Source organism: Miniopterus natalensis, chromosome 14 (assembly GCF_054644295.1).
Source record: "Miniopterus natalensis isolate mMinNat1 chromosome 14, mMinNat1.hap1, whole genome shotgun sequence".
Taxonomy (NCBI): domain Eukaryota; kingdom Metazoa; phylum Chordata; class Mammalia; order Chiroptera; family Miniopteridae; genus Miniopterus; species Miniopterus natalensis.
Genome location: NC_142094.1, coordinates 22,580,259 through 22,607,779, shown reverse-complemented (window position 1 = coordinate 22,607,779; position 27,521 = coordinate 22,580,259). Strand labels below are relative to the sequence as shown.

General features: G+C 51.3%; 1 protein-coding gene across 1 annotated transcript; it reads left to right on the top strand.

Moving 5' to 3' along the window:
- Positions 1 to 410: 410 nt before the first annotated feature.
- On the top strand, positions 411 to 27,521 carry LOC148091515 (uncharacterized). The gene is made up of 14 exons (XM_087824380.1): positions 411 to 1,038; positions 2,046 to 2,090; positions 2,432 to 2,584; positions 3,171 to 3,269; positions 7,131 to 7,172; positions 7,996 to 8,022; positions 9,275 to 9,355; positions 11,833 to 11,868; positions 14,625 to 14,678; positions 15,210 to 15,263; positions 16,686 to 16,721; positions 21,648 to 21,734; positions 25,546 to 25,584; positions 27,165 to 27,521. The coding sequence occupies exons 3-14, from the start codon at positions 2,456 to 2,458 to the stop codon at positions 27,165 to 27,167; spliced, it is 687 nt and encodes a 228-aa protein (XP_087680506.1). The 5' UTR covers positions 411 to 1,038; positions 2,046 to 2,090; positions 2,432 to 2,455; the 3' UTR covers positions 27,168 to 27,521.

Genomic DNA, 27,521 nt, shown 5'->3' with positions numbered 1-27,521 from the left:
TGTTTCACTTAATATCTTTAGGGACCATGTGCCACAGACACACTTAGGGGTGACAAAGACCCAGAATCAAGCACCAATCATAGGATGCCCCAGTCCCAGGAACTAGTGTTAACCACAAGATTCTGGAATCAATGAGCTTCACTTGGAAACATTACAACACATTATTTAAAATAGCTTTTGGAAGCAAAACTTTCCTGGAAACACTTTTTTTTTTTCTTTTAAAATCAGCCTGGAGGTATAATTTACATACAATAAAATGTACCCCTTTTAGGTGCAGAGTTTCCTGAGTTTTGACAAAAGTATCCATATACATGTAGCCACAGCCCCAGTCACTCCAGAAAGTTCCTCCATGGGCCGGAGGAGTCAGTCCCATACCTACCCCAGCCCTGAGCCACCACTGATCGGCTTTCTGTCACCATGGGTTAGATGTGTCTTCTCTAGAGTTTCCTGTGAATGGACTCACACAGCATGTAGTTGTCTGCATCTGGCTTCTTTGCTCAGCACCCTGCATCTGGGTTCCATCCTTGCCATGGCAGGTACCAGTCCTTGGTTCTCTTACCATTGTATTGGCTCACATTCCATTGTATTGATGGACCAGACCTTCACCCGGTGCTGGACACTTGGGTTGTTTCCTGGAGACATTTTTAAGTCACTGTCAGGGAAGGTCAGACTTGTCTCCTTGGAGCCCAGGAGCCCCCTGAGGTACCTTAGAAGAAAGAGGAGAGAGAGGCTACTGGACTGGACATGGCTCTAGATCCCCACAGCCCCCTTTAACTCAGACACACTCAGTGCCTATCTGCTTTACACTGTGGAGTCCCCGTATTATTTCCTTTGCAAAAAAAGTGTTCCTGCCACCAATGGAATGTTTGAAAATGCCTGATCTCTATGCACCAGCCTCTGTATACACCCCTCTGGTGACAGGTCACTCCTGCTCAGTCAGAATGGTCTTCCTCGAGTCTTTCTTTTCTTTCCTAGGGGCCCCCTGGTCTTCCCGGGCAGACCGGCCCACCTGGACCCCCAGGCATCCCAGGCCAGAAGGTAACATCTTTTCAAGGGGATGCAGCCCCTGCAGAGGCCCTGCATGTGACTCTGAGCATGGGACCCTGTGGCTGCCCCTCATCCATGACCTCTCATCTTCCCAGAGCCACCACCTCTCTCTGGCCTATAATTCCTCCCGAGGCACCCAGGCACCACCCACATCACAGCTGCCATCCTCCTCCTACCCTGGGCTCTGCCCCTCTGATGTGGCTGGGCCTGCCCACCAGACCCTGCCCCAGCCAAACCCACAGCAGCGACCCCAGCCTGCCACCAGGGAGCATGGCCCTTGAGCCCACCTCCAATCTCACTCCTCCCTCGCTCCCTGCCTTGGCTCCCTTTTATACTCTGCCCCAAACCCTGTGATTTTTCCCAGAAGGCCTTGTATGTTTGCTCTTCTGCCCTCTTCTCATGAAGCCCCCTATCCTGAAATCCCTTCCCCTCTTCCCTACCTTTTAAAGTCTGCCTCCTCCTTGAAGCCTCCCCTGACCTATCACAGAATTCGCTGCCCTTTCCTCTCTGCTCCGCTCATAGCACCTACATCATTTTACCTTGGTGGTGCAGCTGGTTGTCTGTCACCTGACCTCAAAGACAGAGGCCACGCCTCCTTACTTCCCTCTCTGAACTGAGGAAGGGGCTTGGGTTGATGTGAAGATGAAAGGAGCTCCCTGTGGGGCAGCCAGGAGAGGAGGGCCGGGTTTGAAGGGCACAGGGAGGCAGGCACCCCGCCCACGGAGCCACGGAGTGAGTGCCCAGGGTCCTTGGTGGCATTGTGCGAAGTCAGGCTAAAACGTGGATGCGGATCCAGGGTGCTCATACTCAGATCCTGGCTCCACCCTTCACCAACTGCAGGCCTGAGCATACACTTGGCACTGGGGGTCTCACCTGTAGAGCGGAGACAGTGCAAGCCCATGCCTCCTGGGGACTCCTGGCACACAGGAAACACTGCGTCAGTGACAGCTATCATTCTCCTCCGCGCTGAGGGTAACCTTTAGTTGTTCTGGCCACAGGGGGAGATTGGACTGCCAGGCCCTCCAGGACACGATGGAGAAAAGGTAAAAAGAGACACTCCCAAACCTCTGAAGATGGTCCTTGCCACGGGGGGTGATGGGGCAGAGGCTCTGGAAGACACCAAAGTGTGGGCTTTGTGGGGAAGGGAGAAGGGGACGGGAGGGGAGGCCCCCCCTGCAGAGGCCCTGCTGAGCCCACACTGCTAGCCTCGGAGAAGCCAGCAGAGCCACCCTGGGACGGGCAGGGGCTGGTGGCTGAGGCCTCCTCGATTCCCACAGGGAGCTGCACAGAACAGCCAAGTCTTTCAGGCCACCCATCCTTTCGTGTTCTCTCTCCTGTTTTCTCCACTAGTGTATCTAATAAGTATTGTTGATATTTTCTAAAGGGACCTCGAGGCAAACCAGGAGACATGGGCCCTCCTGGTCCCCAAGGCCCCCCAGGAAAGCCTGGGCCTGTAGGAATCAAGGGAGAAGACGGACAGCCGGGGAGCCCAGGAGAGAAGGGAGAGAAAGGGGAGACAGGGCAGGCGGGCCCACCGGTGAGTGCTGGGACTGGCTGGACCTGCTCTGCCCTTCCGCATGCGCCACCCCCAGCATGACACTGCCCCGCACCCTGCCGCCTGGGCTGCGAACCTGGAGCCAGGAGTCGGGGGCAGGGGATTCACCGGGTTTCCCTCTAGCCACCTACTTTACGAGGGCCAGTGTCCCACTGCAAGAGACCTGGGTTCTGTTCTGTCTTCTGTGTGTATCCTCATGAGAGCCACTGAGCCTGGCAGTTCCCTCATCTCTAAGGTGGGGGTAATAATGCCTTCCCTGGACACCTCACCAGGTTGTTGGAAAAGTGATGAAGTCATGGCCCTAAAACACCTCTTGGGAAAGTATGCAGGAACCCTCTGCCCTGGAGTGCTTGCTTGTACAGAAAAAAGGAGCCTTAGCCCACTCCATCTGGGCCGCTGCCTTGACTTGGGAGCCTTCTCTGGCATCAGTGGTTCCCGTCTGTGAATGGTCACCATCCGAGACACCTGCCCTTGGAGGAAGGGAGCCATGCGTGCATGCCACATTTGGTCACAGATGCTCAGCGTGACGCCTTGCGCTTGACTAACAGAGATCTTTGTCGGTCCTTAGGGTCTAGATGGCCCAACTGGGGAGAAAGGAGAACCAGGTGGCCAAGGGAGACCCGGATCGACAGGATTGCCTGGCCCAATTGGGCTCCCGGGATTTACAGTAAGGCCAGAGGGCTGGGTATCCAGGTTGTCAGCAGACAGTTGTGGACAAGGGCACATGAGCAGGGGCACCTCTCACTGCAGTCGGCAGCCTAGCGGGTGCTTGGCACTGCGGTGAGGCCACCCTAACCCCCAGCCTGCCTGGGGAGGGGGGTCCCCTTGATGAACAGATACTCTCTGAGGGGCAGTTGAGTATAAACAAGGGTGCCAGCTTCCTCAACTCACAGCATGGTGGCCTCTGTCTCAGGCACCAACATAGTGCAAAGATGCCAGGATCTTACACTCAGAATTCTCCTCTTACGTATGAGTGGGAAGAACCTCAGAGGTCAGCCAGTCCCACCTGTGACTGTGATTGCCTCGCTCAGCTAGGACAGGAGGCAGCTCGCCACCTCTGACAGGTCCCCTTCTTGGTGGAGCAGCTCCAAGCTGGAGGGAGCACTCCCGGGTGTGGCGCGCAAGCTCCCTCGTCAACACCTCCCACCCCCCTTGGCCCTCGCTCTGCCTCTGGAGCCTTAGTCATTTCTGTAACTGCTTAAGAAGCCACCACAAATTTAGCAGCTTAAAACAGCACGCACTTACGATGTCACAGTTTCTGTGGGTCAGGAGTCCAGGCCCGTCTCAGCCGGGTCCTCTGCCCAGGGCCTCTCAAGGCTACAGTCAGGGTGTGGGCCGGCTGCATTCTCATCTGGAGCTGGGTCCTCTCCCAAGCTCACTGCAGGCGGCGTCGTTCAGTTCCTTGCTGTAGCAGGACTGAGTCCCTTAGCTCCTAGAGGCTCCCAGAGTTCCCGGCCCCACGCCTCCCCCACAGCGGGCAGGTCACGTTACAGCAGCTACTTCTTCAAGGCCAAGGCCAGCGGCAGTCTCTCGGATTCTTAAAGGCCGTGATCACAGGCCACTGCCCCGCCTTCGCCCTTCATGCTAGCAAGACAGAGCTGTGTGTGTGCGTGTGCGTGTGTGTGTGTGTGTGTGTGTAACTTATTTGTGACAATCTTAACATGTCATGTTATCGCTTGTATACTACAAGTTTGTTGTAGTTTGTAACATAAGTTCATCACATAATCACCTAATGACATTCCATCTCCTTCGCCATAGACCATATTCTGTTGGTCCCTAGGGCCTGAGCCCTGCAGGATCCATATGAAATGTCAGCCTCTCCTCCCACATGCTGAAAACTCCGATTCTTAAAAGCAGTCTTCACATGCCTCCTGCCCTATCTCTGTCCGTCAGGCTGACCACCCCGTAGCCTCTGAGGTGTCCCCTGCCAACACCTAGGCCTAGTCTACTTCCAGTCTGGTTTGTCACAGATTTGAGGGTGTGTCTGCCCAGGCTCCCCTGAGTGCTGGCATCCACGCCATGGTGTTTTGTGCCCACAGGGAGAGAAAGGAGAACCTGGGGAAAAGGGTGACCCAGGAGTAGAGGTAGGTGGTGCCTGCACTGCCTTTTGTGTCACAGGGGTTAATTGACAGGGACCTCGTCACACCACAGTCTCTCCAGTGTGCATAGAATTTCCATGATCTAAAATGAAACTCACAACTGCCCGATTCAGCAAGAAGGTGAACATTCACCAAGCACCGCAGTGGCTAGTCATGTAGCCCCCTGCCTGCTCCACAGTCTCCCCATTAATCAAGTCCCTCAATGACATTTCACCGAGCACCCACCATATTTCATTCCTGGGCCTAGAGCCTGGAGATAAGAAAATAAATAGACTGTCCCTGTGCAGCAAACAGTCCCCAGTAATGGGTACTAGAATGGCAGCAGCCTAGGGAGTCGGGGTGAGCATCCCAAAGTTGGGTCATTTGAGCAGAGTTTTGAAGACTCTGTAGGAGTTTGCCTAGAAGCTCCAGAACTGGGCTTTCCAGAGAGAGAGGCATTGTTCTCTGAGAGGTGTGGTGGTGAAGGAAAGAAGAGGGAACAGTGGAGTAAGAGGTAGTCAGGATAGGAGCCAGGTTCACCTAAAATGGGAGGGAATTGGCGTATTTGTAGGTTCAAGGGAAAAAGCCAGGAAAGAAGGGGTCAAGGATACATGAGGGAGAAAGAGTTTGGTGGGAAGACCTGAGCCACCCAGACACCACCACAGAGCTAAGGGAGAGACCACCAAGCCTTCTCAGTCCCTGAAGAAGTCCCCTGCCTCCTGTCACCCTCAGTGTCACCAAGCCCCATCTGCATTTAGTGAAACAGACCTGATTATATAACATGTTACTTATTTGGAGATGGATAGCTTCCTAAAGAAATGCTCTGAAACTCAGGAAAAGCATTATACAAAAAATGTTCCTTCCAGATGTATTTAAAGTAAAAATTGGAAACAGCCTACATTTCTAACAAGAAGGAAATGATTAAATAACTTCTGGTAATAATACTGGTGGTAATAATAGTCCTCATGTTGGAGAGCATTCCTCGAGCCAAGCGCTGCCCCGAGCCCTGGCTCAGTAGGAACTCATTTTCCTTGCACTCAATGAATAGCATATTGACATACGAAGGAGGCTGGTGGGCAACATACAAAACATGGAAAATGGGTTCGGTGTTAAATGAAAAAGAGCAGAGGATCAAATTGAAATATCATAAGTGTGCACATATATTCAAATATTTTTATGCATCAAAAAAGAGTGGAAGGAAATAAAGCAAAGTATTAGCAGTACTCAAATATTCATTACTTTTTCTCCTTTCAATTCTTTTTAATTTTTCAAATATTGTAATGGGTCTGTATTACTTTATTTTTTTATATTTTAATCATTATGTAGTAAAATTGACTTTTGGGGGAGTGTGTGTACACTTCTGTGAATTTTAATACATGCATTGATTTGTATAACCACAGTCAGAATACATGAATTACTTATTTATAATAAGAAAAAAGTAGTAATTATTGCTTAAGTAAAGTTTCCAAAGACTGAGTTCCCTGCAAGGGGACTCTGTGTTATGGAGCCGAATCGTCCATAGGTCCAAGAGAAGTTAGAGGTCTCCATCTGCACAGTGCATGGGCTCTCTCTACAGTGGCCTGGCAAAGGGTCCCCACCCTAGTCCCCAAACCCATGGGATTCCATCCCTGGGAAGGTGAGAAGAGCCCCAAAGCTGAGGTGGGGTGACCAGCTCAGAGAGGAGCAGGCAGATCTCCTTCCACCTCTTGGTGGCTGCTGTAGGCAAATGGGTGTCCATCTTCATCAGAGACTGAACCTGCAATAAATACCACCCTCCATAGAGAGGAAGACTGCCCTGGGTTCCCCATCTTCACTGTCCAGTTCAAATCTCTTCTACTTCAACCTCCCCTCAAGGGAAACTGAGACCAGCAGTCTCTGTTACAAATTTGGGGGGGACTTGAGGAATATTCTTCAGGAATGTCTCAGTCTCCCCCATTCCAGATAACCAATCTCTGTTCCTCTAAGCCAAAGGTCTCAAATTCAAATGCCTACAAGGACCAGGCATGCAACAAACAAACACAAAGTTATAGGTTAAATACAATAGGGAGTAGTGGGGACTGGAGCAACCCAAAGATCTTATGACCCACCTGGAGGGGAAAGCCCTCATTCAGCTCCAGGCATTTGTTGCCACACATGAAAAAGAGCTTAGTGCTACCAGATTTTCTGGTTTGTTTGTTTTTTTTAAAAACCTGGGAGGTTAGATGTTTCAAGGACATTTGCCAGCAATCGTTTTTTGTTGTATGTTTGTTTGTTTGTTTGTTTGCAACATTGTAAAGGCTAAAGAGCTACCATGAGTTTGTGACATGTTCTAAGCCTTCTTTTGGGAGACTGTGTGCTGGGCAGTTCTGTCTTCAGCTTTGCAGTCTCCAGCCGGACCCCAGGCCATGTGAGAAAGCAGGACCACTTAGAGCATAACAAGGGTGAGCTAACCATCTTCCTCTGACTTCTAGGTTCCTGGGCCACCAGGGCCGGAGGGGCCTCCTGGACCTCCGGTAAGTTTGGAGGGCTCATCAGTGTTTCAGTCCATGGTGATTGGGTCCCTAATGTCCCCTCCCCATGGTAGTCACTGGGCTCAGCCTCAACACTAGGTCACTGTCACCACCTCCTCCCAGGGTGGGGGTTTTCTCATCCACAGATCCCCCTTTTTCCCGCCCATGTTAAACAGGCACCATTCCAGTGCCACTAAGGAGCTGGGGCATTCCCTGGTTTCTTGGAAAGAGCCGACTGGCACGGCAGCCCTGAGGCCTAGTCCCACTTAATGCCAGCCCCACTGGGTGGGCCTTTCCATGGTTACAGATAAGACAAGGCCTTTAAAAAGATCCCTTTGCATTGCACCTAGAGGGCCCCCAAGCACCCCAAACCAACAGGTGCTAGTTCTTACCTCTGTGGGGCTCATGTTCCTGTGGCACTGTCACCCACTGTCATTGGTAGAAGTAGTAGCAGTAATAATGATAGTAGCCAACATTTACTGTAACTTACTGTGTGCCAGATACGGCTCTGAGCACTTTGCATATATTACTTGATTCATCTTGTGCCGTGTTTCCTCTCGGTCTTCCTTTCATTAGACTCCCTGTCAGCTGTGGGGGACACAGAAAGGTCCTCTCTCACCCCTGGCTGGGGAACCCTGGCTCAGACCCCACCCTAGGGAGCCCCAAGCACAACCCCCTTAGCACCCCCTTCTGCCTCCCCTGGAGGGACCCAGGCCAGGCTCTGCACCCTAAGCCCTTGCACTTTTGTGTCCAACTTGTGGGCAAGGATTTTTGGACTTAACTAGAAATGCAGTTCTGAGGCGCCTTGTTTTGATTCCAAATGCAGGGGCTCCAAGGCATTCCTGGACCAAAGGTAAGCACAGGTCATGTGACAGGTGCTAGGTGAGGGGGTGGGGGAAGGGGACTTGGTCATCGAGGGCAGAAAAGAGGGAAAGAGCTCAGAGGTGGGCGGCCCAGCTGACCCCTTCCCTAATGGAATCATGTGACACATGATCAGGACACAATGAAGTCCTGCTGTCCTTTTAACTTGCTCACCAGCTATTTCGAGCCTGAACTCACCCATGGGGCCAGCTACTTTTCCGCACTTGAATATTAAATGAAAGCATCTGATTAAGTTTAAATGTACTTTATTTTGTCGTATCTTATATTTATAGGAATGGCCAAAATAAGTGCTGAGCAGTGAAGAGCTCATATCTTGCACCTCTTATAATCTGAGCCTAAACAAAGATAACTAAGAAAACAGTCTAGAGTGCTCTTTTAAAACTCGACATTGCCTTCAGGCCTTAAAATTACTTAAATTAATGTAAATGCAGACATGAGTTAACTCGTGACCAGTCAGCAACATTCAGTCACGGAAACACAAGTATACTCGTGACCAGTCAGCAAGGTGTTTAACATCCGTCATGGACACCGGGAAGGCTTCAGCTTTAAAATTTTCCCACCCATTAATCGACCCTATAGAATGGCAAGTTTGGCACTTGGCAAATAATGAAATCCTTTTCCCATGTCGTCTGCCCCAGACCCTTGGAGACAGAGAGCCACATGGCATGGGACTCCTCCCAGGAACCAAGCCCACTGCACTCTGGCCTCAGGCTCCCAATCACCCCCTGGAAGCATTTCAAATGGATAAGCAGAGCTGGAGCCTGCTGGCATCACAACAGCCCTGGTCTCCTGCCTTAACATTTTTCAGGGGACTATTGGGCAGTTTTTCTCCCAATTAGTTTGGAAGCCTCGGAGTTCCAGTGGTGGCATTTCAGACCTCTGCCAGCCAGTCTCTGCAGGGTCCCCCTTTTCCTGCCATGCAAAGAGTCACCTATGCCAAAGCCTGACCTGTGACTTCCCTGTGGGCTTGTGTCCACTCCATCTCTTTTCCCTTTGGGGGACCTCAAAGTTACTACAGGGGTACAGGGGACTCCAGCTGAGGCAGAGACAGGCTAAGTCAGGGATCCTTGGAGTCCCCAGCCTGCCACCCCTGGGCCAGTCACATTCACCTCTTCTACCCTACCTGCCCCCCACACCCGCTCCCATCCCCAGGACCTCAGAATTCAAGATGAATGGTCTGAGACAAGCCCCTCTGTGATCTCCCCCATCTCCCTTTCCTTCAGGGGGAAGCAGGACTAGATGGAGCAAAAGGAGAGAAGGGTGTCCAGGGAGAGAAAGGAGACCGAGGTCCTCTGGGATTACCCGTAAGTATCGTGGACCCAGCAAGACTGTTGTGAGGAGCCCAGCCGGGTGGTCCTGACAGGTGCTGGGCATCCAGAGCTCAGTGTGGTTTTGCTTTCCCACCTGGGCAAGACCATAGGCTCTGATTCTCTTACTGAGGCCTCCTCTGGGCCAGGTCCTGGCCTTGGTGTGGGGAGAATGTGAAGCTGAATGAGACAGGGCCCCCTACCTCAAAGAGCACCTGGCTAGAGAGCCAGAGGTGGCTTGAGCACAATCTCAGGCCCTACGCATTCCTGATTCGAGGCAAGAAAAGTTTGCCTTCACAGAGGCCACACTGGAGAACTTGGGAGCAACAGGACAGTTGGAGTCTGCTCCATCACTCTTCTATTTTCCCCAGAGGGGCCCCAAGAGCACCCCTGATCTCTGTTCTTAAGCACTAGCCACAGCAGAAAAGCTTATAAAAAGTAAGATTCTCCTGTCCCCAGGCTAAGGCCACTTACATCCCAGTTCCCTGAGATCTCTGATCTCAGCCTGCCCAGAGCTACAGGCCCCAGGGCAGGGCAGCTGACTTACTCAGAAGGCCTTTCCAGGTGTGGGGCCTGGCCTGGGCAAGTCGTTCTGTCCCAAGCTTCAGTGGGCTGATGGCCTGGTCACCTTGGCAGGGAGAGTAGATCCCTCCACCCTGGGCCCCAACGTTCTTCACACCCCAGTGAGGCTAGCACGCCATTCGGTTTGTTTTTCAAGAGTTGGAAGGGGTTTCAGTGACCCATCTGATCATTTCACTGATGAGTCCAGAGAAGAAAGTGACTCACTTGAGGTCACATATTAATTCAGTGGCCAGGCCAGAGGCTGCTCCTCCACTGAGGCCACAGCCTTGCAAGGGGCTCTTTCCAGCCACTGGGGCTTCCTCTGTCCCAGGCACCAGGCCAGTTCCCATTCCAGGAAGCCTTAAAGAGCAGGGGAACAATGGGAAGACCAATTACCCAAGCTTGGCAGAACTTGGAGGTCTGTTTAATATAATCACAGCAACCAAAAAGCAGGAGCAAAAGATACAACTGCACCCTCGTTAGTGCATCAAATGTAGGAACATTTAAAGAGCTGATTCGCTGGACAGACTGCAGAAAACTGATGACTTTAGCAGACATTTTCCCGTGTCTTAAGCTGAGTCTGGAATGATTAAGTACTCCTTCCTATTAGAGAGCCTCCTGGCCCCACTCAACCACGAATCTCTCCTTGTCCACCGTCATGGCCCCACCTACCTTAGTGAACATGGCCCCACCTACCTTAGTGAAAAGCAAATGGCACAGAGGCCAAACAAGTAATATCAACGAAGAAAATGCCAGAGGAAAGACAAAGTACCCAGTCTGTCTTTAACTTCTCTACTTTTGATAGAGACATGGGTATGGAGAAATACTTTTGCTAGCTTAAGAAAACAGCAGAGCAAGCATATTCATAAATGGCAATTAATATGGATTTCAGAGAGACAATAGGGAGTGGCAGGGACTGTGGCACCCACAGACCATGTGTCCCTTCTTGAGGAGATAAGCCCCTTCTCAGTTCAGCTGACTGTTGCCTTGGGAGAATGAGGGTCCAGTATTTTTGAATCTTCTAAAAGGAAGCTGGACATCTGGGGTTTTCTTTGAAACCTCCCTATTTTCTTACATTAAATCAAAATTACTTGCAATACTACCGAGCGTACAAAATATGTCAGTGGCCCACATGGGGCCTGAAAACCTCCAGTTCATACCTTGTACTCCAGACCTCTCAAGGTAACTCAGTATTAATATAAACAGACAAAGTTTGTGGATATTTAGCTAATATTTTGTTTTTAGGCTTTCCCTCAATATTTTATTCCATATACTAGCAGCATGTTTTTCCAAGCATGTCCCATTGACTTCTCAACATTGGCATCATTAGTATTATCATTTAAGGACCAACTCAGGTTTCAAAGCCAGGTGCTGTAATTCAGTGACAAGCCTTTCAGGGTCCCCCCATGTGGCCTAGTCTCAACAGGTTTGCAAAATAGGCTGGGAAGGCCACCCTCACCAGGTCCCCATCCTCTAAGTATCTTGTCTCTCCCCAGTGAGACTGGCCTTGGGAAGGAAGCACTAGCTCAGGTTCTGGACGCCGCCCCATGAATCTGCTCTCCATACCCCTTTCCCAAGAGGGCTGCAACCCTTTGGGAGAGGGATTTCTGAGAGGGGCTAAAAGGAGAGAGGGGAGCTGGGGACACAGAGGATCAGAACAGTCATCTGCACTGATCTCCATCCAGCCTGCTCAGCGGTCGACCACACTGCATTCAGTGTCTCCATGTTTTGTTGGTTTCCATGTGAATACCATTACCTGTCCTCCCAAGCTTACTTCTCCCGTTTTGTTTGATTACCAGCATTTGTGTCTGTCCAGAGTCACTGCTTCACTCATCTCTTCCCTCCCTGGTCCCTTTTTCTCCCTCCCGTTTCTCCCTTACCCTTCTTTTGGTCAAACTGTTCCCCTCGTCCAGGGAGCTTCAGGTTTGGACGGCAGGCCTGGGCCACCGGTGAGTGTCACTTCTCCATTACCCTTCAGCCCACCCCACCCCACCCCGGCCTGTGATCCCTCTTGTCTGTCCCACTGTGGCCTTGTTTTCCCAGCGAGTCTTGCCTTATCCCACGACTGACACTAGAAAGGTACCATCTGTGCTCTGTTCAGAAGTGTTATCCTGGCCTCTTGACCAAAGATGGCTGGCCTTCATCTAAATTTCCCTGCTCATGGTATGCACCCAGCATCCTCAAATCTGTGTTTCCAGACCTCTGGACATGCAGTGGGAGTACCACTCCAGCAGCACAGACTCTCCCTAAATAAATGCTGAGTTCAGGCTGGGAGCCCAGCCCTGAGGATCTGGGCTATGACTCATCCCCACCAAACAACAGTGTCTGTATGTGCCCGTCATGCTGTGTTGTCTTCATGCTGTGAGCTCTGTCCATCCCATGTCTGCCCACACAGGCTTCCTAGTCCTGCATAGCCACAGTCTAATGCATAGGGGGTGGGGACAGCGTGGACGGGTGAGAGCAGGTGTAGCATTTAGGAGCACACAGGCCAGTCCCAGCTCAGTGTTCTGGGGGCATGTTACAACCGCACCCTTCACTGCCTGTTGCAGCATAGTCATCCATCCCGTCAGGGGTTTATACAGAGCTAATTGACCGACACTTGGGTCCCCTCTTTCTGTGTTCTTCCTGATTCTAGAAAACACACATCACCTACTCATGACTAGAAAGCACCTGAACCTTCTCTTTTTTAACAAACAACTGAAGCGTCAGAAAAAAGTCCCTCTTCTCCACCTTCCAGTCCTCCTCCCAGAGCACCCCAAAAGGTCTTCGGGGCAGTGACACTCCCAACTAAAGCCTGTCCCTTCCCATGGTGTTGGGACCACTGGCCATCAAGAGCCAGAAAGCTGGACTTCCCTCTCTGGGGCAGCTGTAACCAGAGCTGTATGTGCGCCAAGCCCCTTCCAGCCAGTGATCTCAGCTCTGCCCTTGCAGGACACTTTGAGGCCATAGGTGCTTGGTCTGCCCAGAAGACAAGGTTCTAAGGAGCTGGCTGGAGTGACACTCGGGGGAAGAAGAGAGCTTGCAGAGCTCGCTTGTGGAGGGGAGGACATGCAGCCAGGGTAGAGGGAAATGTCAAGTCACACCTGCAGGAGGCCTTGCTGGGGCCTCTCCCCACTATGTGTTTATGGGGTTGATACTGTAAACTGTCATAAATGGAGAACATACCCATTTTCTAAGCATCATTACGGCTTTGCTGCTCCACCACAGTCCCTCCATTTCCAGCCTCCTCGCACCTTGCGCACGTTTCCTAGGTGACCAGTCAGAGCTGGGGAGACGATCTGTGGCTGGAATCAGAGAAACCGAGATTTCTCTCTCAACTGCTTATTCCATTTATGTTGGACAGAGGGGAGCAGTGCAAAGTCACATGTTCTGTCCCCTTGGACCTGAGGGTTTATTTTTTCATAAAATCGATACCACAATCCTAAAGGAAAATTTTTATGGGAAAAATAATCTTGCCCTGCCAATACTGACATTTATTGGGCACCAAATGTGTGGCATGTGTTCATCCATTTTAGCCCAGCAGCAGCTTGAGAGGCAGTCACTCATGTTCTCATTCCCCATTATACAGGTAGGAAAACTGACCCTCAGAGAGGCCAAGAAACTCCTGCAATATCGCAGAGTTAAAAGCCTTCAAGCAGAACTGGAAGCCAGCCAGTGACTCTGGAGTCCTGTTCTGACCTCTTTATTCTGATCTGGCCTCTTTCACTTTTGACGTGCTCTTGTCACCCACGCCCACAGCTTTCCTTCTTCCCTCGTAGCTGCAAAGGGAGCCCCGAGAATATCTTTTTGTCGCCCCCCCCCCCCCCGGTAATGTAAATCAGCATTTCCCCACTTGCTCCCGCCCCCCCTTTCACAGCTACACCTGAGACACTGGGGACTGGCCACAGGCCCAGCCCACACCCTCATGTCTGAGCAGGAAGCACAGTCACAGGCAGAGCGATGGGAAGCTCTGAAATAGAGGCCCCACCTAGCCGAGCCGCAGTGGGGGACCTGGGGGGATGTTTAATTATTCCATCGCAAGCCCAGCTCCGTCTCCAAGCAACGGGCTCCCATCGCTCCAGCTGCCCGACTCCCCCCCAGCCCTGGGCGAGGAGCGCTTCTGACACACCTCCCTTCCCACCAGTGTCAGCAGACATCGAGACACACTAATTCACTCTCCAACCCAGTCTGTCCCCCTGGCCTGGGTGTGGGGACAGAGGTCCGGCCAAAGGCTGGGCCGGGCCAGGCCCGCAGTGGGGCGGGTGGGTGGCGTTGGCTGACTGACCCCCCCACGCCTGCCTCTGTGTGTGCGTCTGCATCGCTCTCTGTGGCATGAAGACCCTCCCGCTGCATGTGGAGCTGTGACAGCAAAGGGGTGCCACCTCCGGCCCCCCACCCCTGGGATGGTGTCAACTCCCTCCCAAGCGCTTCTGGGAACAAACTAAGCAACCGTTTTCCTACCGTTTTCAGCCTTGGCAAGCTTGGCTGTGAAGTGAAAGGGTTTTCGTCCTGGAATCTGGCTCTGAGGCAGGGGAGGCTCTCTCTCCCCGACGCCCCCAAACCCAAACAGGAACACGGCTCAGTCGAATGACTGCCCTGAACGAGCCTGGCCTCGCCAACCCTGAAAACTGGCCACTGGACCTTGCTGCTCTCCAGGCGTCGGGCGGGGTGCCCAGGGCTCCCTCAGCACCAGAACCTTCACCTCTGCCTCCTTTCGCCCCCCCAGGGTACCCCAGGACCAATTGGAGTTCCAGGCCCAGCGGGACCAAAGGGTGAGAGGGTGAGTGTTCTGCGAGCTGGGGCCCTGGGGGACCTTCCTCAGCCTCGGGTCCTCAGCCCTGACACCTGTGTGTGGCCCACAGGGTCACCATGTCAACCCCGCAGTCTCAGCCCTTACCCACCCCCCTAGATGGAACAAGTGCCATCCCGCAGCCAGGTGGTTGCTGAGGGGTGACACAGCTTCAAAGGAGAAACCGCTCTCTCTCCTGTTTTCTTTTCCCTGCCTCATGGTGACTCCGTTTCCTCACTTACCCCCTCCCCCCCCCCCCCTCTGGCCAGCCAGGGCCCCAGGACACTGCTCAGTCCTTCCAGGGGACCTTGGGGAATAGGCTCTGCTGGAGTGAGGGTGAGGGGCCCCCCAACCACCTCCTGCCACAGAGTCCACACGAGTAGCCCCAACCCTCCGCTCAGACCTTGCTTCCTAGACAGCTGTTGAGGGGACTGGAGCGGCGTCAGGTGTAAAACAGCAAACAGTTGATGGAAGGTTTTTACTATGTCCAGAGGGCTCATGGGCTGCTTTCTCTTCTTTCAGGGCAGCAAGGGCGACCCTGGGATGACAGGACCAACGGGAGCAGCTGGGCTTCCTGTAAGTCTCCTGGGGTCAGAGGGTCTCTTCACCCACCCCTGTGCACCACCAGGGACACTGTCAAAACAGAATCCTCAGAGCCCGCAGCAAAAAATTTAGAGCCAAGTGAGAATTCTCATATCTGTGACACAGGAAGCTGCCAACAGCCAACTGGTCAATGCACTGGAATATCCCTGCTGGGGAACTAGGTCCTCAGCCACATGGACCATCTGATGGGATGTAGCAAACACATCACAAGCCCCTTCAACCGCAAGCTTCCCTGTCCAATGCAGCGGGGGTCTCACAGATGAATGTGCCGTGGCCCTTGCCCTCAAGGGAGGCCAGAATCAAATCCAAATCACTATCATGCAAGAAAGAGAGGGGCAATCAGTAGATGAGTGGATAAAAAAGCTGTGGGACATTTACACCATGGAATACTATGCAGCTGTAAAAAAGAAGGGTCCCTTGCCCTTTGCGACAGCATGGAGGGAGCTGGAGACTATTATGCCAAGCGAAATAAGCCAGTCAGAGAAAGACAAGTATCACATGATCTCATTCATATGTGGATTCTAATGAACAAAATAAACTGATGAACAAAATAGGTCCAGAGGCATGGAAGCATGGCACAGACGGAGGGATCTCAGAGGGAAGGTGGGGGTTGGGGAGTGGGCGGGAAGAGATTAATCAAAGAACTTATATGCATATATGCATAATCCATGGACTCAGACAATAGTATGGGGAAGGCCTGGGGATGAGGTGGATGTGGGGTGGAGGGGATCAATGGCAGGGGGAGAAGGAAAGGGGCAGCCTTCCCAAGGGATGGCTTCCTAATCAGAGAAGATTTTCCCATTGCATTATTTAAAAAAAGTTGATTGAACCAGAATTTGATAGAACCAGAATTTTGTTTCCCACCTGAAGGTTATGCATCTGTGCACGGGTTCCATGCTTGGCTGCCCAGGCGGCTTTGCTCTGGCTAAGTTGGCAGCCTCCGCCAGCCTTAGCTTATGTTCATTCCCCTTGCTGAAGACATGAAGAGCTGCATGCACCTCGCAAAGAGGGTCTGAGGAGCTTTGCAGCCATTTTTCTAGCCAGAACCTGTCCGGAGAGTCATGCAAACACCTCCCCTGCCAGGAGAGTTCTCTACCCAGACTGTCCTCAGCACACACCACTCCTCAGCTTGAGTGATCATGAAGAACACAGCAGGATGTTGGCTGGGGAGCAAGGAAACCAGAACCACGCTCTTGGCTTTGCCCATAATTCCTGATTTGTCCCTAGGTTAAGTTCCTTGAGCCCCTTTATCCCCCTTCTGTAAAATGGGGATAATTAAATCTGTCTTGGGTAAATTAGGCATCAGAGAAGAACTTTATGAGCCTGGAAGGAAGCACTGTACAGCCATCCTGTGTTTTCTCATTAATGTGTTTCCATTTCTCTGATTTATTGCAGGGTTTACATGGACCACCCGGAGACAAAGGAAACCGGGTGAGTCTGACCCCTCACATTTTGGCTCTGGTTACTAATGTCTTCATGATGTGGTGGAATGACCAATTGGGGATTCCTGACCCAACATGGCAAATACAGTTTTTCCTGATAAATCATTGCAAATTAAAAGGCTTTCTCGTTGGGGGCTTAATCTGTGGCACGCAGAGAGCCTGGGCCCTGATCCTGAAATTGAAGCATGTATTTTTCCGCCTGACAGGGGGAGATGGAATCCCACGGTGGCCATCAGATTAGCATTACCATTCAGTGATGGGAGTCACGTGCCCAGCTCTCTCTCTCTGGTGCCCTGATAATGGGCCCCTAAATGACATTTTTAAATCCATCGTTGCCTAGTCCTAGCCTCTGAAACTTCATTTGCCAGGCATCCCAGGCCACTGGTGAGAAAGAAAATAAATTCCAGTTCTGAAAACAAGCAGGCAGCTATTGTAAGCGGCCAGCCCTTGCACAACCAGTATTTCTCTTGGAAAGCGTCAGCAGACTGTGAAACGACTCACGCCTTCAGAGGCCCTTTGCTCTCCCTTTGGTTTCGGCCATCTTCACCAGGACACAATTATTAAATGTCCACAGCACCCATAGACATGTCATGGTATATGGCACGTGCCTGGTATATGACACATGACATAGTTGGTCCCAGCAGGGACCATTTAATTCCATCTGACCAAGAGAGGACCTTTGGGTTCCTTTCTAGAATATCTCACCTGCCCCTTCACCACAGTGATTCTCACACTGTGAACCGTGCCCCCTAATGGCCCAGGGCATCTTCTAGTAGTGGGTCAAAAGATCCAAGGATCCTAGAAGTAGAAGAGGAGTGGGAAGAACAGACAGAGAAACAAGCCCAGACAATGATAAAATGTACCGAGTTCCCAGAGAGCTGAAGGCAGAGCAGGTGGGCTCCAGAACCCAAATCTTCCAGCTGATCTTTGAACACTGATGACCACGATCATGAACAGAAAGTGCCAGAATCCATATGCTTAAATCTAACACTGATTCCAGTCTCTTCAATTTAGGATGTATTTATTGAGCACGTCTATATCCCTAAATTCTCCTTTCTGGCAGCTGGTCAAAAGCAGCTCGATTCGTTCCACATGTTTTACTCACAAGAGGGAGCAGGAGGAGCTGCCCATACCAGACTGTCCATGGGAAGACCAAGTCCAGAAACCACAGGAATACAGGCCTCCTTCCAGAAATGCGCAGGCCTGGTGGGGCAGTCTGGGAAGCCCACCCTCATTACTGTGGCATCAAAGAATTTAGGCCACTAAAAAAATTGATCATTCCACCTTCTAGTTGGCATACTAACCTCCTTTCTAATTTATTTCTAAAGTGTTCTGGTTTTCTTTATTATATTCAATTAATACTTTTTAAACCAATTTCTCAAGACATTTCAGTTGGCTTGAGGCACTGAGTCATTTGAGGGCTGCAAAACCAGTCCAAGTGGGGACTGTGAGGCTCTAGAGGTGGAGGCGGGGCAGGCAGACACCCTTGTCACAGATGGAGGAGAGGTGGAGGCTGGAGGTGCTGATGTGTAAGGAACCAAGGCCATCGAACGAGCCAATAAGGAATCAGTGGGAAAATATTTCTTCTCCACTTTCCCCTTCTAAGGTTTTACACACTCTCCCCCTTCCCATATATAAATAGCAGTATGTCACTCAGGAGAGTCCAGAAAGCAGTCAAGTTGCATGAACCTTCTTTTGAGTGTGGCAAAAAAACAACTGACTTATTCCACAGAGCAGGTTACCGAGTCAGGGAACAGCTATTCTCTCCCTCCAAGGGAATGGACTCTCAGGAATGTTCTGGAAGGGTCCTCCCTACACCTCACCTCCTCACTCAGACCTCTTTATACCACCAGCCTATGAGGACTTTGCAGGGAGATGTGAGGACTTGGAAACAAAGCCTCCAAAACAAAGGAAGTTCCAAATAGAGTCAGCACTTTGCTATGGACAGCTTTTTTTCTGATGCTTAGAACTCAGAATATTGACACTTTGGTCAAGGTAAGAGGCCAGAAGGGCTTAGATGACAGTCTGGTTAGAAGTGTCGTTGTTGCCTGTGAAGGTGAAGCTGGAGATGCTCTAAACTCCCGCCCCTCCAGGTGCGGAGGGTGGCTGTAGGGCCGCTCCCAAACTCTACCACGCCTCATGCCGGGACCCCATCAGAGGGCCCGGCGGGCGCACCACGAGCCTGTTGTTCTATCCTGCAGTGACCTGAGACACAGTCTTAAAACGCTGCTCCTCCGTGTGCCACCTGAGGATGGTCTTGTAGCCTCTTTCCTGCTCGTGGAAGGAGGAAGGTCCTCGTAGCAGTGGGAAAGGCTCAGAGCCCCAAATGGGCAGTTTTCTGAGGACATGCACATGGCTGTGCAAAGAACATTCTGTCCTTGTCACTACAGATGCTCTTCTTGTCCCTTCACAGCCCTGTGAATTTGGCCCAAGAGTCAGTTTTAGGATAAAAATGTCCTTCAAAGGATAAAGGGGGGTGTGAATTTGGCAATTCGGGGGTCAGGAAAATTGGGTGTGAAGGCGCAGCTGCCTGCAAGCTGGAGCCAACTGGAAGATCTGCGCACATGCACTGCGGCTACTGTCACTCTCCCAGAAGCAGCATCGGGGCGGGGGGGTTGTGCCTGTGTATGTGCACATGTGTATGTGTGTATGCAAACATGCATGTGTGCGTGCACAAGTGTCCTGCTTCCCCAGGCGCCCTTGCCCCCTTTCCAGTCCTTCCTCTGCTACCTGCAATGGCCTGGGCCTGCCTCTTCCTTCCTTTACTCCAGTATTTCTCCCCCTATGTTGTTCAGTACATTATAACAATCCCCTATCCCTCATCCTATCCCTTTCACTCCCCCAGCTTCAATTTATTTCCTCTAAAATCAATTTTTATACATGTATTTACTTTGTTTAAGGAAGCTTCTGCAGCTCGGCTTTATCTGCCCCTTTCCCTGTACTGGCTGGGTTTCTCTCTTTGTCGGGGCCTCTTTGGGAGCAGGAAGGATTAGGCAAAGCTACTACCCTAATGTCTCCAAAGGGCACCCAATGTAAAGCCATTTCCTGTGCCCTTAGAACGTGAAGCCACATAATGCAAGTCACCCATCCTGAAAAGCAGGCTGACCCTCCGTTACCATAGGCCAATCATCCGGGACCTGAAACCCTCAGTCCTTGAGCTTTGCCCACCCTCTGAACTCTGGAAACTGTGCTGGCTTTTATACCCGCCCGGCCCAAGGGGAATGAGGGGCCACACTCCTGAGAAAGTTTACCGTGGGGCTTCCCATCCAACAGCGAGTGGTTTTGCTTGTCCACTGTTCAGGGATTGTCCACACCACGATGTTTTCATTGGTTGGAGTATCTCAGAGCCAATGGGATTATGCCCACACATGTTCCCCCTTAAACACGTATCACTTTCTAAGCATTTGCTCTTTTGAAAACTCGCTAAGGACAATGCATTGGCAATTACAGGGAACCTCGGGAATCAAGAGATTCGAGTAATTTCCAAAGATCCTCGGAAACATCAAAAACACTCTTATCCTTTGCCTCCCTCTAACAAACCCTTAGCCTTCCGATTCGGGAACACAGTAGACACGATAAGGCCATAACTGATGGCAGCCTTGGCCCTTATACTAGCTAACAAGAAACAATAATTATTGTTGTTAGCATTATGAAGCAGCTGTCATTTACTGAGCACATACTATGTGCCAGTATTAAGCACCTAATGTACACAAAGACCTCAAACAAAGTTTTGAGGCAGGTGTTATTATCCACATTTTACAGGTGAAGAAACTGAAGCTCAGAGAGGTTAAGTAACTTCCCAAAAGTCACACTGCTGATAACAGGCAGAACCTGCTTTGGCTCTAAGCCTCTGCTCTGATCAGTAGGCTGCCCTCCTTTGAGGTCTGTGGCCCTGGAGTAACGCTGTGGAGCAGTAGACAATCGGCCTTCTGTAGAGGACAGGAGTTTTCAGGAGGACTTCCCAGAGGCACTCTTGCCCCTTTATAAGGAAACCCAACCTGTGAAAATCAAATTCAAATTCATTACAAAGAATTCCCACAGCCTTTCTTTAAATGGAGAGTGACTGACACATGCAAAATAGGGATCAATTTAGAAAGGCAGTGTTTACTGAAGCTTTTCAGAAACAAATGAATTCCTTGAACCAACTTGTCCATATGCAAATAGCTGCCTATGGCTTCAGACCAAGATGGACAAGACACACAGAATGGAAGGACCCAGCTGAGAACCAGGGGCCACCCATGAGCCCTGAACACACATGTATGCATGTGTACTTGTACACACAAGCACACACTCATACATGCACACACTTGTATACACATCACCAAGCACATATTCACACACAATTGTGTGTGCACATGCATACACACACATGCACAAGCACACACCCACACATTCATGCATGCATGTGCACAACTATATACATGCACACATTCATACATGCTGTATTCACACACACACACACACCACGGCTCTAAACAAAAATCACCTTGCCTCTTAATAGAATATCAAAGGGATAAAAACCAATTAGGACAAAAGTTGTCAAGCCAAAGTCTTTCAAAACTGGATTCTCAAATAGAAGGAAGTGAATCCCTGTTTACCACAGACCCCTTCTGGGCTCAGCATCAGCAGAACTGTCCACCGGTGTCTTCCATGTGCATTTCCCTCCACCTCCACCTCTGAGCCCTGCTGCCTGCTGCTCCCAAGCCTTGCTCTCCTCCCCTGCCCCCCACCTGCCTCAGCCAAATCCTCAGGCCATGAGTCCTGCCCCAAATCCTAATGGAGAGACTATCCTAATTGAGAGAAGCTACTTTTCTCCTCTTTAATTTTTTCTTTTTCTATCTCTAACCTTAACACATGAATGATCCTAAAGTTTTGATGATGTGTTTTTTTTCTCGGACTAAACTATTATTTACAGGGGGAGAGGGGGAAGAAAGGCTCTAGAGGGCCTAAAGGGGATAAGGGAGACCAAGGAGCGCCTGGATTAGATGCCCCCTGTCCGTTGGTATGTTTTCATTTATCACTTGCCTTGTACTGGTTTTCTCCTTGAAGTTTGCAAGCCGGAAACAAAGAAGGCAAATGAACTAAGAGGAGATCCGAATGACGACACTGATGCTACCAAATCTACCTGTGCTTTGGCCTGTGAGATGCTCGCCTGCTGTTGGTTTTGCCTTAAAACCACAGCTGCAAACCGTTCAAAGGAAATCCCTTTCCTTTGAAGATGCAGAGCAATTGATGGGTGGACGTGGAAAGACCCGAGGAAAGGGATTTTGGAGACGGCCTCAGCTCTTAGCTCCAGGATGGCTTTGGAAGCCAGTGCAGCCTTTGTGAGCCATGCGTTTGCCTTCTTTGTTTCATGGCCACCTCTGTAGCCAGCAGTCCAAGCTGTTGGAATCCTCCCTCGATCAGGATGCAGGACCCCCAGATTAGCGTCTGCAGAGGGCCACCTGTGCCCTAGCCGGGCAAAACAAGGCCAGAAAGGGGCTTTTAATATACAGTCTCCCAACTTAAAACCTGCAGACCAAAATCAGTAAGCAAACACCCCCAGGAAGACTTCCCAAACGAGCCAGTAAGGAATGACTCATGGACGTCGGCCGGGCTTCTTAAGTGCCTTCCCCGTCCATTCGAAGGTTCTGAAAACTATGACGCACTGACGCTGAAATTCATCTGTGTTCACTCTAAATGAGTCTGCAAAGGGAGAGGGGGCTGCTGTACACGTTTCAAAACTAAACTCTTCTGGAAGCCAAAGACAGTGTAAAGGTTGAATTTAGGACATGAGCATCGACTGTGATTGGGGCCCTACTTACGGATGCCTCACGGGTCCTGCATCCTGGCCAGGGTAGGACTGGGCCTCTCCACTCCACAGTCGGAGCTGGCCAGCCTTGACCTAAATAATCGTCGTGGTTGGTTTCATGAACAGGGACACCGAGGTTTTAAAGGAGAAAAAGGGGAGCCGGGGTTACCAGGGCTGGACGGACTGGATGCCCCGTGCCCATTGGTATGGCATCACCCTTCCTTGCCTGCATGGCCAGTTTGGGCTCCCCCACGTGTGGTTTGTGCCTGCGTGCCTCTCCAACCACCCTCTACCTCCGCCTGCTCCACCCATCTAGTCTCCACTTCCTGCCTCTTCTCCGTAGACACCAAGGGTCGCCCTGCCTGGCTGGTCCTCAGGGGCTCCCACTGCACCCACCTCTTGCATGCAAAGTTTGCCGGGATGTTTTCTTGGCTTCATCCTGCAGCTGCCTCGAAAGCACACCACCTGCCCACCCGAAGCCAGCACTGGCTGCACCTGGTCCTCTTTCCACAACTGCTTTTAGACAAACGTGCCACCAGAGAGAAAACTAGGAGAGTGGATTCTCTGGAAGGTTCTTAGGAACTGGGACTTCTCTTCCCTCACACACTGTAGTCAGTTCGGCAAGCACTGGCTGGGCACTGGCACAGCATTTGAATCAGATGACCGTCAGCCCCACAGCCCCCCACTCCAGTATCCCACGATTTGGCCGGGGACAGATGGCACACTTATAAACACGGGGTACACTGAGAAGTCCTAGAACCAAGGTAGACAAGGAGGCCACCCTGGCCATTCTGTTAGGCTGCGGGGTGACTCTGCCTGGTCTGGGGGATGGTCCAGCGTCAGGATTTTAGGCGCTAAAGGGTTCGTCCTTTTGGCTTAAGTCCCAAAAGACACTACAAGACCCTCCCTTGATTTCCCTTCCTTTCTTCTAGCTGGTTCACAGCTGAAAAGTCTGAAAGAGCGCAGAAAGATTGAGAACGTAGTTTAGAGAGAGAAGAGGAGAGCCGGGCAGGCAGGGAGGCGCGGAGACACTCAGGACCCGCCTCCCAAGCGTGTCCCAGACTAGGGCCGCAGCTCTGTTCCCGCCAGGCCCAGGCCCCAGGCGGGGACATGCTAGACCTCTGCGGCAGCCCTTTCCGCTTCCTGCCAAGGGCAGAAGATGGCTCTTCACGCCAGGGCAACTGGCTTCCTGCTCTCCTAAATTCCCCAACAGGGTTGGAGTTCATGGAGCTATTTTCATACTTGTGACAGATGAGAGCTCCTGGCCCCACACCCCCACCCTGGGGTCACACAGGAATTATCTTTAAACAGAAGAGAAAAAGTTATTTTAAAATTACGGTGTGTGACCCAGAGAGATGACCATAGAGCCCCTTCGAGGGGCTTTCTCGGGGCTTTTTAAGACCAGCGATGAAGCAGAGCAGAACAGGCACACACTGCGGCCTGCCGCCTGGCCCTCACTTCTCACACCCTTGCTTGCCCCCTTCCCCGACCTGGCCTGCAGCACCCACGGCACCTCTCTCAGCTGCGGAATTTCCATCCCTCCAAACAGCCAGGTGTCCCCTCTGCCACATCCCATCCACAACCTGACACCTTGAGTTCTGTCAGCTGCAGCCCTGGCATCCCTGCTCCGCTCACACACTGCCATCCTCCTCACCTGCCCCATCCTGCTCTGTCCCCCCTGCCACCCTCCATGTGCCAATGGAAATGCCACTGTGGCTAGCGGAGGCTCCTCTCCCTTCCAGAGTCCGTGTGAAATGCGCTCTGTGGCGGGCTGGGGAAGGGGGCACAAGATCTTCATGAAGCCCTGGAATGTACCACTTCCCCCTACAGACCCTCCCTCACCCAGAGGGGACAATGAAGGTCATGTTTATTTGCCCCTTAATGCAAACCAGCATATTACCCAGTAACATTCCATATTGACATGTCGGTTGCCTATTAATTTTGCTGTGAAGTGCACCTAACTTCCCCTTATCTCTCGTTGCCGTTTACCCCGGGTCCTGCATTGTGTTACCGTGGGCGTGGGGGCAGCGGGTGCTATTGATCATGGTTCTTAATACAAGATAACTAGACTTCTTCGGCCCTCCATGCGGGTTGGCTGCCTGCTGAATGCCAGGTGAGAGGTTTAGGCACTTTCGTGGGTGGATGAAATTGGCCTGGGCACAGAGGGCTTCCATTCAATCTCCTTGGGGCTGACTACTTGCTCTGGTTCCCTGGAACCTCGTGTCCATCTCTCCCTCTGCCCTGGAGCCTGGAATTCTAGAATCTGGGTTTCAGTTCTAGCAGATGTGGACTGAGAGCCCGATCTTTGCCCTAGCTCAGCCTCCCCCTCCCACCGTGTCTCTCAGAGGTCCCCAGGTTCCCCCAGGGTGTGCCAGCGAGGCAGGCCATCAGGGCCCCAAAAGGTGGGACATCCGAAGGCTGCAGGTGCTCTGTGGATGCCACCAGTAAAGGGGACAATAGCACACAGTTCATTCCCATCCTGCCACTGCATCTTCCCAAATTCCCAGCACGCCCTTGTCACCACGCTGAAGGCGCCTCAGGGCCATGTCCTTTTGCACACCTGCTCCTTCCTATTGATCACCAGGTGGGAACTGCCTAGATCTCCTCCTTCCACTGCTAAGGAAGAGAAAACTATAAGAGAATGGGAGAATTGGGGGGCACCTGAGCAGTCATTTCATACAGCCACGCCTTCCCCAGGTTTTGCAGAGGAGGAAACTGAGGCTGCCAGGTGCTGAGTGACTTGCCCCTGAGCACACAGCTCCCAGTATAGTCAGAGCAGGGCCCAGGCCATTCTTCCATGGCACTCAGGTCGCCTCTGCTCGCCGACCCAGCAGACTGGGACAGCTCCTCTTGGCCTCGCACTGTAACTTGATGTGACCTAAGCCAATGGGAAGACAGATGGACTTGCTTCCTGCATCCTTCCAAGGCCCTGACCTGAAAGGAATAGAAATAGAAAAGAAATAGCCAATAGCAGGTGGGCGCGTCCTGACCAGCTACCATGTGCTTTCCTTCCTCGCTGCAGGGGGAAGATGGCTTACCAGTCCAGGGCTGCTGGAACAAGGTAAGGCTTCCCAGTGGCTTGCTGTGCCTCAGGGGCGCAGGTGTCCTTAGGGCTCTGTTCTCAACAGTGTGATAAGCATGCAGTTTCCATCCTGGGCCTTTCTGCAGATGAAGCAGTAAGACGTGGGTCGAAAAAGGAAAGATCCCAAAGGCAAGGCTCCCATTAAACATCCCACGCGCTGTACACACTTGGAGAATGTTTAAAAATGCTTTTTAAGGCATCAGCAAACCCAGTGTATGGAATTTCCATGTAGCCACACAGATGACATCTGTGTGCTTTGTGTGATTCTATACAGTACCTTTCTTCCAAGGAGCTCTAGACCTTGTTTTAAAATTAATAGTCATTAGCTATTCTCATAGTGTTCATCTGAGGTCATTTAATCCGTATGATGACATTTATCCAGATGCAAGAAATCTAAATTTCTTAAACTATAAATCCACATGGCTCCTATCCCTCCACATAGAGACTGGCCAGCTCACTGCTCCACCCTTCCCTTGAACGTAAGCTGTCAGAGCTTCATGCTTCCACACATGCGACCTGCAGCCCAGAATTCCTAACAATGAGCTTTCATTTATTCACACTTGCCTTGGTATTTGCCATCATCCAAGACATCTGACCCCACAGGGCTGTGCCCCTGCACACAACCACCCCACTCAGCCACAGCCCCCAACACACAGGGCTCCCCAGCCTGACCTGGGCCATCGGTTTGCTAATCCAGGAGCCCAGCGAGGTCCCCAGCCAAGGTAACAACTGCCATGCTGTCCCACCACAGCCTGCCTCCACCCTGCCCCCCCCGATCAAAGACTTTTCCTCATAACAGGGCTGGAGACCCCAACCTGTCCCAGAGTTTGTGCTTAGCTAAGCCGGTCCTGCCCCAGTGACAGCAGGGTCATACCGCCAATGAGATGAATATACTCCTATAGATAATAGGCTAAATGCCCAGAATCTTATTAGTTCCTGGGGTTGTGTAAAAGTAGTGAAACCACCAAGACCCCAGGCTCTTGGAGCACCTACTTACCCAGGTACCTAAGGCATCCCTCGCCAGAGAAAGGAGAGCTCAGCACCCAAGGCAGATGCCTCCCCAAGAATCTATCCCTCCAGCTGTGCCTCGCCATCTGGCAAGTTAAAGCTACAGAGGCAGGTAAGAGGAGTGTCGAATGAGACCCCTTGCCCTCTGAGAACAAGATTTTCTTCTTCAAGGTTGCTGATGGTCAGGGAATAGAGATGATTGCGCTTTGCAGGGGAAGAACAGCCACTATCTAGAGCTACGGTGTCTTGGAGAAGCACTAGAGAGCCTCACGCCTGTTGGTGCCTACCATAAATCCAGTCTAGGATGCTCAGTAATTCAACTGCCATGCCTCCAGAGGCACCATAGACAGAAAGTGCCCTCTAGTGGCCAGGAAAGGGAGTGACTGGAAGGAGAAAATGGTTTCCCACGCTCAGGGTGCAGACTGTCAGCCCATCCAGAACTCCCATCCAACCCAGGACAAGATCTGCCTCCTTTCACACAAGGGCAATGAACATCCAGAGACCCACTGACATTAACTCCATGTTGTTTTGTGTTTGTTTTTGTTTTGCAGTGATGCCTCTAACCTGGGATTGGCCTGTGTGTGTGTTTGTACATAGAATATTTATTTTTATACAGTTTTTACTTTTTGAAAATGCCCGAAGTATGATGCATCTTACAGATTATTAAAAAAGTAAAAACCTGCATATTTTGTACAGAAAATACCAACCTCTCCTCTTTTGTTTACAAGATGTTTTGTATAAGTCTGTGACTCTAATACACTTTTTGTTTCTGATACGGTCATATGTTTGCATGATATTTGTGCACACTTATTAAGTATTGAAACTTAATAAATTATTGTGTTGTGGTGCCAAAGGGAGCCAACCAGCACGAAGGTGCTGGCTAGGCTGTGTGTGAATCCACAAAAACA

What these genes read in the sequence shown, in the direction of transcription:
- LOC148091515 (XM_087824380.1), top strand. Translation starts at nt 2,456, where the DNA reads ATGGGCCCTCCTGGTCCCCAAGGCCCCCCAGGAAAGCCTGGGCCTGTA. An exon ending in AAGGCATTCCTGGACCAAAG is followed by an intron (nt 8,023 to 9,274) that starts GTAAGCACAGGT and finishes CCTTTCCTTCAG; the next exon opens with GGGGAAGCAGGACTAGATGG. An exon ending in CGGGACCAAAGGGTGAGAGG is followed by an intron (nt 14,679 to 15,209) that starts GTGAGTGTTCTG and finishes CTCTTCTTTCAG; the next exon opens with GGCAGCAAGGGCGACCCTGG.